General features: G+C 38.1%; 1 protein-coding gene across 4 annotated transcripts in view; it reads right to left on the bottom strand.

The window, feature by feature from the left end:
- Corin (corin, serine peptidase) overlaps positions 1-12733 on the bottom strand; it is a 211355-nt gene that overhangs the window by 17035 nt on the left and 181587 nt on the right. For all 4 annotated transcript variants that reach the window (XM_031342604.1, XM_031342603.1, XM_031342602.1 and 1 more), the window contains one exon: positions 3175-3288. In XM_031342604.1, the coding sequence (XP_031198464.1) occupies positions 3175-3288 (114 nt within the window). The remainder of the gene's footprint in view (positions 1-3174; positions 3289-12733) is intronic.

Raw genomic sequence — 12733 nt, forward strand, 5'->3', positions numbered from 1 at the left:
CATGTAAATAACAAACATGGAAGGCTTGTTGGGACTCATAAAAATACTATGAATCCTTGATCTCTCCTATTAAAAAAAATCAGCCTTTGCATATATACCATTTCTATGCACCATAAATCTTCCCGTTTTGAAAATTTACTGTATTTTCATTTTTAAGAATAAATTTGCATTTGGTCACCTGTAAATACTGCCAGAAGATTAATTATACAACATATTCTAGTTTTCTTCCTACCTTCCTGTAATCTAAAGTCATATATCTCTGTATACTCGGTTTTGTTATTCCTATGACTGGGACTGTGACTGGGACTAACTCAGGTTTATTATGTTTATGTTTAGAAAGCAGGCACTTTATCAACTGAGCTATCTCTCTTAGCCTTGCCCTCTTGATATCAGAAATTATGTTTTAGACTTCCTTCTAGTCACTGAATGTACTCAAATGACATAAATTCTTTGGAATCACATCTTTCTTTACTTTCATTTAATTTTATACTCCTTCTGAGACTAGCCCTGGACCTAGTGTAAACCCGATATTCAAAACTTAGTTGCAAATTTAATTATTACATTTATTTTTAAAAAAATTACAGCTTTTGTGTAGAGAGTCATAAAGTTTGGGCACTTGACTCTTTGTAGCAAGCTTGTCATACAGCATCTCATGTAGTTAGTGAGCCATATCTATAAATTCCCAAAGTAGAATGGCTATTTATTTATTTGTTTGACCAGGAAGGCTTTTCCCTTACCCAGCTTAGAGGAACATCATTGTTTTGAAAGATTTAAGTCATTGGTTTGGAGCGAGTACTTCATTTGACCAAGTATTCAGAAATTTGAGGGCAGAGTTTGACCAAAGAGGTAGTCTTCAGATTTCACGAGGGGTGAAGGGCCACTTTTACATTTTTTCTTTGTGGTTCTTAAAATGTAATCTTTGTAGCACTACCACTTTGTAGTCAGGTAGTCAGATGAATTACCTTGCATGATCTATCACTCACCATCTGTAGACTTGGCTTCGAGATAGTTGTTTAAATATTCTTAAATCTAATCCTTAGTTTCCTCAATTGTTAGACTAAGATAATCATAACTAAGAAGCTTATTTTAAGGAATTAATGGGTCAATCTAGATAAGACACTCTGGCTTGTATCTGTAACGTAATGTGTCTTATAAGAATCCATCCTTGGGCAGGGAAGATAGCTCAGTGGTAAGGTGCTTGCCTAGCATGCATGAAGCCAGAGGATGACAAAAATGCTCTTATTAAAAATAAAAATGTATCTCTTAAAATAGGAGGAGGCTAACACTGAATAGTGGTATTAACAACTTCTTATGGCTTGTTAGAAATAAAGACCTCAGACTCTAAAAAGATTAGCTGAACTAGTAATAGCTTTATCAGTAAAATATTTGGTCATAACACTTAATGAAAACAATTTGTTTACAAATAATATTGTGACCCCTTGGTCATTGAGAGTTATATGATCTTAATACATGAATGTGATGAAAGTTTAATAAAGAATGAATTGAATGAAAAAAAAAGGAGGAGGCTGGAGAGGTGGCTCAGTAGTTCAGGGCATGAAGTACCCTTGTTGAAGACCTGGGTTCTATAATCAGAATTCACTTCAGGAGGCCTGTCACTCAGAGGTCTGGGAACCCCTCTGGCCTCATGACTCATTAATTCCTTACAATAAACTTCTTAATTATAACTCTTATTCTAACAGCCAAGGAAACGAAGGGTTAGATTTAAGAATATTTAAACAATTATCTCAAAGGCCAAGTCTACAGATGGTGAGTGATAGAAAAGGCAAGCCAATTTATCTGACTACAAGATGGAAGTGCTAGGTAGATTATATCTTAAGGACCGCAAAGCAGGCTGGAGAGATGGCTCAGTGGTTAAGAGCACTGACAGGCACTGGCAGAGCCTCTCAGGAGACAGCTATATCAGGCTCCTGTTAACAAGCACTTCTTGGCATCCACAATAATGTCTGGGTTTGGAAGTGGATGCTCACAGCCATCCACTGGACTGAGTACAGGGTCCCCAGTGGAGGAGCTAGAGAAAGGACCCAAGGAACTGAAGGGGTTTGCAGCCTCCATAGAAGGAACAACAATATGAATCAACCAGTACCTCCAGAGCTCCCAGGAACTAAACCAGGAAATACAAAAACCACCAACTAAAGAGTACACAAAGAGGGACTCAAGCCTTCAGCTGCATATGTAGCAGAAGATGGCCTTGTGGGGCATCAATGAGAGGAGAGACCCTTGATCTTGTGAAGGCTCGGTGCCCCAGTGTAGGGAAATGCCAGGATAGGGAAGTGGGAGTGGGTGGGTTAGTGGGTTAGTGAGCAGGGGGAGGGGGATGGGATAGGAGAATTTTCAGAGGGGAAATGAGGAAAGGGGATAAAATTTGAAATGTAAATAAAGAAAATATCAAGTGAAAAAAGACATAAACAATAAAAAATAAATAAACAAACCAAAAAAAAAAAAAGGACTGACAGCTCTTCCAGAGGTCCTGAGTTCAATTCCCAGCAACCACATGGTAGCTCACAACCATCTGCAATGGGATCCAATGCCCTCTTCTGGTATGCCTGAAGACAGCTACAGTGTACTCATGTACATTAAATAAATAAATGAGTAAATAAATAAATAAATAGAACCACAAAGTATCTGCACTTGCATGCACATGCTCACATACACCCAGATGTGTACACTAAAACAGATCTTAAAAAACTAAAAACATCCATCCCTTCCTTCCATTCCTCTTTCAGCCCACCAATAAAGGACACAGACTTGTCTAGCACATCACCATTTAAGAGATGATGTCAAAGCTGCCTGGCTTGATTTTTGATTTGTGTTTATTATTTTCTCAGACTCTAACTTAATTTTCCCTGTTAACTAGTCCTGCATAGCATTTGTAGGACTACAGATTACAGATGGGGGAATTCACTTCAAAATGAGACATTATTCTAGCACAACAGATCCTGTAGTTCTGACTAAATATGAAATTTGCCAAAATAAAATTCATCCTGTCTATAAAGAGTCCACCACTATTGAAATGCAAAGGCGGACAGACTTTCTGTGAGGGTTATTTATTAGTGTGGCAAGTTGGAGCGTTTGCACGTTTGAGATAGAGGAAACACCGTTGCTCAGCCCTTAGTCTAGGATGTGCACACAGATGGCTGCCGTGGGGCTTCTTACCTGTGCACCAGCAGCTCCTGCACGGTGCTCCCATTGAGATTCTCCCAGCTGGAGGGCAGCTTCAGCCACTGCTGGCCTTCCTGTCCTTGGATCAGCTCTGTCACAGATGGCTCTCTGATATAAGGGAAATGCTGGGTAAATATTCTGGTAAATAGTGATCTTTGAACAGGTGTTATCATTATTTAGGATTCATTTCTTTAAAATGTACCACATTGTAAATCGATATTTCAAGAAAAGAAATGTATTCAGGAGAATTCGGATGGAGCATGATTAGCAAAGGGAAAGTTAGCAAAATGATCAGGCCAACTAGTTACTTTGGACAAAGGCCCCACGAAGCCCTACACACTGTGTGCTTTCTTTATCTTTCAATCACAAGCTTCCAAGAAGAAAAGCAACTAGCTTTCATCTTAGTTACATCAAATGGAATGTTGGAGAAACTCACCATTAGGCAAAATTTATGCTATTATTAAAAAAAAAAAGTTTTCCTTGCATTCTGAAACACTCATGCATAAAACTAAATCCTTCAATACTGGTAATGCTGTCCTATCCTATAGCTCATTACCAAACAGAATCAGAGAATCCACAGGACTCACTAGTAAACACAGTGAATGTACAGGGTTGAGGTCCTAGAATCAGTCCCCTATAGAAAGCAAGCCAACTGTATTCCACAAAAGAATCTGCCTTCGGGGATTTTGCAGTTGCAGAAGACAAACACAAATGTGTGTTTTTTTCCACTGTTGAAATGAGATGGCAAAGCTTACTTAAGAGTTCTGAAACATCTTGACAAATGACACTTTATTTTGTTTTAGTGAAGCCTTCAATCCCAGGGCTCACGCTAGTCAAGCGTTTGACACAAGTCTCCAAAAGATAGGGACCCTGGAACTAGACATCAAGAGAGCAGCAATGGCTTACACATATCCACAACAATAAACTCTGTTCCAGTGTGTTTGTTGCTGGGGTAAAAGAACCCCAGTGTTTGTTCTCAGTGCTTGAGAGCTGGTATTGAAATACAAAGGCCTGCGTTGACAACGCACAAGGATCTTGTTCAGAATGTGGACCGTTTCCATGAGAATACTCAGAATCCAGCTTCTGAGGTATTTTTTTTGAACCCTATCATATCATAATCCTTATTTGAGTCCTATTTTGAAGATAAAATTTAAAGTAATACAATAACTTCAGGCCTACTACAAGTCAAATAATTGAAGATTGGTTAAGTTACTTATCAAACTGAAGAATGAGCTAAGATTTTGACAGAATGGCATTAATAGGTTTCAGATAAACATGAATGAACACTACTATTAAGTCATTCCTGTTTAGACAGCTCAGCTTACACTTGCTACAGGACAACTCTCTTCAGTATAAATGTTTGGGCACGATATCTGAGTCTATCTTTTTAGTAAACCATAATTAAAAAATATACCAGTAAAATCCTAACTGAAAATAGATGGTTTTCTTATCTTACAATCTCTTTCAGAGGTCTATTTCAGAGGTGAAATAAATACTTTGCTGGGCACAATCTATAGTATAAATGACAAAAATCACTTTTTATTATTTTATATTATATATAGCATTTTTTAAGATTTATTTTATTTATTTTATATGTATGAGTACACTGTAGCTGAACAGATGGCTGTGAGCCATCATGTGTGTGGCTGCTGGGAATTGAACTCAGGACCTCTACCCACCCCATTCGCTCCTGCCCCGCTCACTCCGGCCCCACTTGCTCTGGTGTAATTCACTGTAGCTATCTTCAGACGCACCAGAAGAGGGCGTTATATCTCATTACGGGTGGTTGTGAGCCACCATGTGCTTGCTGGGATCCGAACTCAAGACCTTTGGAAGAGCAATCAGTGCTCTTTCCCGCTGAGCCATCTTGCCAGCCCATGTATAGCATTTTTGTTATTTTATATTAACTTATAGCATTAAATCACACTATTTGCCACAGGTCGGCCAGTCTCGGCCTCCCTCAACCCATGGGGGAAACAGGGCTCTGGTACAGGTCGACAAGGCTTCATCGGAGAAATAATGGCAGACACAACACAAGGAAGTGCTGAATCTGAGTGTATTTCTCAAAAATGGCATCAGACTTTTACAGTCATTGCAAAAAAGAAAAGAAAAGAAAAGAAAAATCTGGCAGCTCAGAGGTCAGGATACATATGAGGTCATCTAAAACACACTGGCTCTAAAACAGCCACTTCTTCTGGACATGCACTTCACCCGCACTGGCCCGAGGGTTCTGGGTCTGGAGGCCTGAGGACCATAGAGTCTCTCGAAGCTCGAATGCTGACTACTGCATACTGTCTCACACATACACTTGGCTCAAGGTCCTGCCCATCCTTAGTAAAACGCCCACTATGCTAATCTTCTGGGCTAGTAGAGACAAGTCTCTGGAAGTCTCATTCTTGTTAATTCCTAGGAGTGGCTCAGTTGCCTTATGTGACTGAAAATGAGGATTCTACTTGACCTTGCCCTGGGATAAGTCTCCCATTCTGTAAGCTTCAGTGCCCTACCCGCTTTACTATCTCCCTAACAATGCTGGAGGCAATTAGTCTGGAAGGGTTACATTCTTTACAAAATTCCAAGCCAGGGTTTGGCTAAGATGTTGGAACATTGCTAAAGGTCAGAGAGTAATGTTTAATTTTGTTTAGCTATTAGTAAATCATATCTTGGTGGGCACCTAGCACACGAGTTCGCAAGAACATATCTGGGCTACCTCTGAGTTAGGAGATGCCACAAATGAACTCCAAGAGACTGGCTTCCTTTGAAGCTTTTGCCTCTGGTCTGTGGCCAAGCTTTTGGGCTTGTCACAAGACTTCATTGGAGTGGGGGTGGTGTCTATTCATATCTCACAAATATTAAAAGCAGAGTAATTAATCCATTTCAGTATGAAAAGTTACAAAATTATAAGTGAAGTAAAATGTTTACTAATCATAACCATCAATTAAATAATATTTAACATTATTAGAACATTAATAACAGTATTTAAAACAACATTTAAGTTATAAACAGCAATCAACTATAAATGTTATAAATTAAATTACCATTTGATAATAAACCTCAGTTTTGCATAACTGGATAAGTTGTGCCAACTGATAAGTATATTTTTGTGTAAATATATTCTTTGTCTTTCTGGATATTTTGTTGGAAAAATCCCATTTCTTTTTTGATACCTTTTGGGGCACCACTTTTACTTTTTAGCAAATAAAGACTTGAGTATTTTATGGATAGCACCTTGATTTTGGTGTTAAAGTAAATGCTGATCGATTTTCAGCTTATATTTATCATTGTGTAAGGCTAGAGATGACCAGTTTCCACTTCAATGAGCCATTTCTCTCTCTTTTTTTTTTCTTTCTTTCTTTCTTTCTTTCTTTCTTTCTTTCTTTCTTTTCTTTATTTTTTGTTTTGCTTTTTTGGGTTTTTTTGTTTTTTGTTTTTTCAAGACCGGGTTTCTCTGTATAGCCCTGGCTGTCCTGGAACTCACTCTGTAGACAGGGCTGGCCTCGAACTCAGAAATCCGCCATTTCTTTCTTTAGGTGCCTGTAAACACGAGTTAAAGCTAACTCTATAACAAGTGCCTTGTCTTGTCAGATGCCCTCTTTTTCCTTCTCTTTGTCTTTGGAAGCATAGAAAATGCTTCTAAACACATATACAACTTGATTCAAGTAGGAAACATGAAAAACATGGGGCTTTCAAGACAAAGAACTCAAAATTCAGAAAACTTTACATTGTGGACTTACATAGTACTGCATCAAACAACAAAACAAAACAGTAGCTGAGTGTGGATACCAGCACAGCAATACCTGAGTGTCAGAGGAGAGAGAGGTGAGCTCAGTCAGCAAAGGGATGTACTCATCTTTCAAAGGGAAACTAATACCTCAACTCTCTGCATCTCTGGTCTCCATTTCCTTCTGTAGTGAGGGAGGGAAGAAGATGGAGCAGTGGTCTTCCTGTCCTCAGCTGACTTCCCTTACAAGTCGGGGGACTGGTCTCATAATAGCAATAAAAACTAAGCATTCAATCAGCATTGTGACCAAAAAGGAAAAACGTTTCCCCCAGGACAGACTGAAACACATCTTGTTGAAGAGTCTTAAGGATCTGCACGCCACTCACAAGAACCTGGGAGTGAGGTACTCTCATCTAGTTTTGATTAATGTACCTTCACCTCAGCCAAGAAGAGGAGGTCATGTTCAAAGACAGGAGCACTCATTTGTCTTCCAGAGATAAGTGGAAAGTAAAACAGGTTCATGAATAGCAAGGGCCGTGTGTTCCAAAGGAGGATAATGCAGATAAATGGTTTGTCTGCTACCAGGGACATTAAGAGGAATATTTTATTTCAAGAGATTACTGAGCCCTGGGATTAGGAATCTATACAGTCCTTTGTATGTTGGCTTTTGAGTAATGTAAAAGATTAAAAGAGGGCATTAAAATTAAACTTGACTTACATTTATTAAATGGGGTTAACCCGTCATGTTCATATGTGTAGTTCTAGCTATCAGATGGTTTGGAACTCAAAAAAAAATGTTACTTCAAGAGAATTTAAATGACTTATGTAGCCAGGCAGACATTAAAATGGATAACTGTGAGTTAATAAGGAAAAATGGAAATTGAAACAAGAAATTAATAGCTATCATTTCCGTGAGAGAAACAGACAAACTCTTGTTTTCAAAAGTTCTTTGAGGTACTGGATAAGGGCTTCAAAAAAGATGAGATCAAGTAATATGGAAGAGTGAGGGCCGCCTCAGTCCAAAAGCATCTGATTCATCCATGTAGGAGACATGAAAGATGATGGGGTTAGGGGTTTGTGATCAGAATTCCAGGCAGGAAGACCAGGGATGGAAAGATGCCCCCATGGGAAGGAATTTAGAGTGTTAGAGCAGCTGTAAGCTGGTCAGTATGTCTAATATTTATCAAAGAGAAAACTTGAAGGTGGGTAGGGCATAACAAGAATTGACATTTCATACAATGCTAGAACAAAAGAACTGAACTTTCTGTACAGATTTTAATTGAATAGAGACATGTAACTTTGAGATACAGTAATATACCAACTGGAAGTAATTTTTAAAGACAAGTGGAAGAAGACCCAAGATCAGAAACGCAGCCATCACTGGGAGTACCCAGTACCATTTCAAAAGGATGCTGGTATGTAACAACTTCCTTTAGAAACTATTCAAGTCCTCTTGGGCCAAATAGTGAAGGTCACTCAATTTGGACCACATTCTCATGTTCCCAGGTTTCACCTACATACACGTCCAAGTCAATGCTCTACCTACTGAATGACCCAGGCATCTGCTATCCTAAGGATTTGTGTGAACCAAAGTCAGCCCTGCTCCTGAATTTCATGATTCACTGTTGGTCCTGCTATTACTGGTGGGAAGCTGGTTTTCATGACAAGCATTGCTGGCAATCTATTTCAATGAGTTGTTTACAACCAAGTATAGTATGAGAAAAAAACAAATTCTGATTGACTTAAAATCCTGCCTCATGCCACTGCAGTTAATAATAGAGACTTCCTCTACCTCACTGAGAAATTTCCACTTTATAAATTATTCACAGACTCAACCAACACACTTTGAAATTCAGTTTGCTAATAGACATCCAAATTCCTGTCAGGGTTTACCATGACTGGCCATAAACTTACATTCTTTTGACAACAGGAATACTTTGTCTTTGTTTTCAAAGCTGGAACCATGTAGATTCCTGGAAGAACTCAAAGAAAATCAGTCCTCTTCCTATAGATGCATTTTCAGGACAATGATTTTCTTTTACCCAAAATACAACATTCTAGCAAACATTATGAATACACACATTTCCACGTAGATGTTTAACCACACACCTCTTAGGATTGTATAAGAAATCAATTCCCTGTGAATACAACACAAGAGTACCAGAAATGCCTCTAAGTTGCTGTGTGAAGGTCATGATAAATCATGGGCTTGCTTCATATGGCTTCTCCCTTAGACATGCAAACACCTACTCAGTACTGTAGGTATTTTTACCAAGAAGTTAAAAAAAAAAAAAACCAAAATCTTGGGTTATGTTATATAGGGTGGTTTCCCCAGTCTATAAACATGAAAAAGGTAATGAAGAGTGAATGTGATAAAAATATATTATACACATGCATACATTTTGTTCAGAAAATTAGCTAAGAAAAAGTATTATAGGGCTGGAGAGATGGCTCAGTGGTTAAGAGCACTAGTTGCTTTTGCAGAGAACCCAGTTTAGCTCCCAGCACCCACATGGTGGCTCAAAACTGTCTGTTAACTCCATTCCAGGGGATCTGATGCCCTCTTTTGGTTTCCATGGGCACCAAGCAAAGCAAACAAGCATAATTCACACAAAATGAAAATAAATGAGTCTCTAAGAATAAAGAGTTCTACCTTTTCTGGGAATCTAAAGCAGAAATGGAAGACAATTTTTAAAAAAAATGTGTTGGACATCATTAGCAAGCATGAAAATGCAAATCAATTTCAAGGTGAAAATATTATCCCATTCCAACTAGGCTGGCTATCAAAAAAGTACTTAACAATCAGAGTTGACAAGAATATAAAGGAATTATAACTCGTACATTGATGGTGGGAGTATAAAATGAGATAGCCCTTTTGGAAAAGAGTTTGGCAGCAATTCAAAAAATTAAATTAAGTTACCATTTGCTATAGCAATTATATTTCTAAATATTTAATGCCTAAGAAACTTGAAAATGTATTTTTGTGGAAAAGCTTACAGGTGACTATTGTGAAACTCTATGCTAAATGGAAAAAAATGAGACACAAAAGCAGATTTTATATGATTCTACTCATGGAAAATGTACTCTGTAGAAAAATCCACAGATGCAGAAAATACATTAGTAGTCATCAGAGGCTGGAAGCAAATTGGCTGGTAATAGCCATGCATTTGGGGGTTGGGGAAGAGTGGGGTGAGGTTAATAAAAGAATCTTGAAATCAGATGGTGTCGATCATGTAACTTTGTGAGTCTGGTAAAAAGCAGCGCAATAGTGCTAATGGAAAGGGTTAATTCTATGATAAGCAAGTTACAGCCCACCCTTTGAAACCTTGGCACAATCAGGAGATGTTGACTCAGGGTTCATATGCATGACAGCAGCATCTTAGGCTGGACTTTCAAATGCAACAGAGAGCTTCCAAGTTTCACATGAATAAGGTAACCATCTTAAAGTAAATAATTCTTTCCCAGTAAACCCTGGGAGGCAGTGACAAGATAAACTCTACAAGGTACTACTAGGGACTACTAGGTCACATAATACATGGTCTCTTTAACTGTGCTTTTGCACAAAATAAATACACATTCTGCAAAGGCATAGTTTTCTTTTGATTAACATTAAAAGGTTAAGAGAAAAAAATCAAATTATAGCCAGCTTCATAAAGAAACCGCGCTAATCAAATAGATCCAGGACACAGATTTCCAGATGAGCTCACATTTTGTAGTGGTAGAGCTTGTGGAGACAGGAGACAGGAAAAGTTCCCATCCCCCTAAACTTATCCTCAAATGCCAGATGTCTCAACCCTGCATTTGGCAAGGATTAGAGAGCTGAACAAGTCCTGATTTGTATTGTTCATTAAATACATGTGCATATGTTTCTGATAGTATAAGTAGGAGACAATATTCTGTCAAAAGAATTCAGGGTCTTGATTTATGCCTTCGTCTAACCAGTAAAGCATCATGCTTCGAAGCTGGGGTGACCTCTGGAACAACCCACAGATGAAAGCATGTCTTCAGTTTTAACAAAAACACCAAATCTTTTCACCTGGACAAGCACTTAATTACAGGTCTGCCATTTTACTCTAAAACATGGATAGTAGAATTTGCCTAGAAAACAAAGCCCATGACCATCTTTTTATTCAACTGCCTCTACCAGAAATATCGTTGTATAATCCTGGAAAACACAGTTAGGGGTAAGAGTGAGTTTTCTATAAACTAGTTTATAAACTAAGCACAGAAGTCAATGAATACCCCTTTAAGAGGAAGGGTGAGTTACTTCTGGATACTGAACATTAATGTTTTATTCAATCTGTGCTTACAGAACGAATCCTCCCAAGGATTAGAGCTCAATATATTTTTCTTATATACTTTAAATAGGAATTCCCTAAGCTCTTCTCTAAGTCTGTGTCATTGTCAAATAATGAAATGAAACCTATATCCTTTGTTGGTCTCCAACATGTCTCTCCTACTATACCATCAAGCCCAGTGATGGTGTCCCCCTAGGCATCCTCTATACAATGTCTAGTTTAGATCACCACTCATAATAAGCACATACTTCACAAAACGAAATAGAGTATGGAAAGTAAGCAGAACCAGCTAAGGGTTGGTTTCTAAGGTTCAACTTTTGAAGTAGAATATATTTGGAAGCTCAAGGCTGGTCAGTACAAGGGGCACTCCATTCTGAAAACCAAGAAGGAAAGCCAGTCTTTTTTCCCTTCCTACTTGGAGTGTAGACCAATCATGGTCAGGAAGATTCTGCAATCAAGGACTTTGACTGGAAGATTCAAAGGTTGTGTAGAGCTTGTTTGAGGCATCAGTAGCAGAAGTATGAATTTATACAACATGGTTAGTCTCTAGAGACCCAGGAAACAGCTTTCCAAGTAGCGCATCCTCATACCAAGGATGCAGCCTTGCCTGCCCATTATCCTCATTCTTTCCCTGTTCCGCTTCTCTACATGTCTCTCAGCCTATGAGTCACCAAAATAAATTGACAAATATACCTGAAGTCAGTCTCAGATGACCTGATATTATTACCCATGTATCTAAGAAATTCAGTCAGTAATTATGGCATATTGACTATATTTCTATCATATTTTTCTTGTCTTTCAGGGAAATAGTTATCAAAAAAAACTATGTATGTCTACTAGGGCTTTAAATATCTTAAATACTAACATTTCACTCTCGGAGTCAATGAAATAGAGAAAATAGAATAAGTGAGCTTGTGTTTTCAGAGTACCTCTGAAGACCTAGCCACCCTTGAAGCTCACAATAGGATGACTTCAAACTCGAAGCAATCCTCCTGTCTCTACTTCCTGAGTGTTGGGATTACAGGTATTCACTGTCATATCTGGTTAAAGGAATTATTTATAAATCTCATATGCAACAAAAAGTGGAAACAACCTAAGTATCTGAGGGGATAATTAAATGTGGAATAACATTCAATGAAATATTATTTAGCTATGAACATTGTACATAATGTAACACAGATAAGTGAGAATAATATCTAGACAAAATGATCACATGCTATATGGTTCCTTATTAAAACATCCAGAACATAAGTGAAATGCAGAGATGAAAAGTAAATGAATGATTTACTACATTCTACATCCGATAGAGGGCTAATATCCAATATATTCAAAGAACTCAAGAAGTTAAACTCCAGAGAACCAAATAACCCTATTAAAAAGAGGGGAATAGAGCTAAACAAAGAATTCTCAACTGAGGAATACCAAATGGCTGAGAAGCACCTAAAGAAATGTTCAACATCCTTAGTCATCAGGGAAATGCAAATCAAAACAACCCTGAGATTCCACCTCACACCAGTCAGAATGGCTAAGATCAAAA

This window comes from Mastomys coucha, unplaced genomic scaffold, assembly GCF_008632895.1.
Source record: "Mastomys coucha isolate ucsf_1 unplaced genomic scaffold, UCSF_Mcou_1 pScaffold22, whole genome shotgun sequence".
In the NCBI taxonomy this organism is placed as follows: Eukaryota; Metazoa; Chordata; class Mammalia; order Rodentia; family Muridae; genus Mastomys; species Mastomys coucha.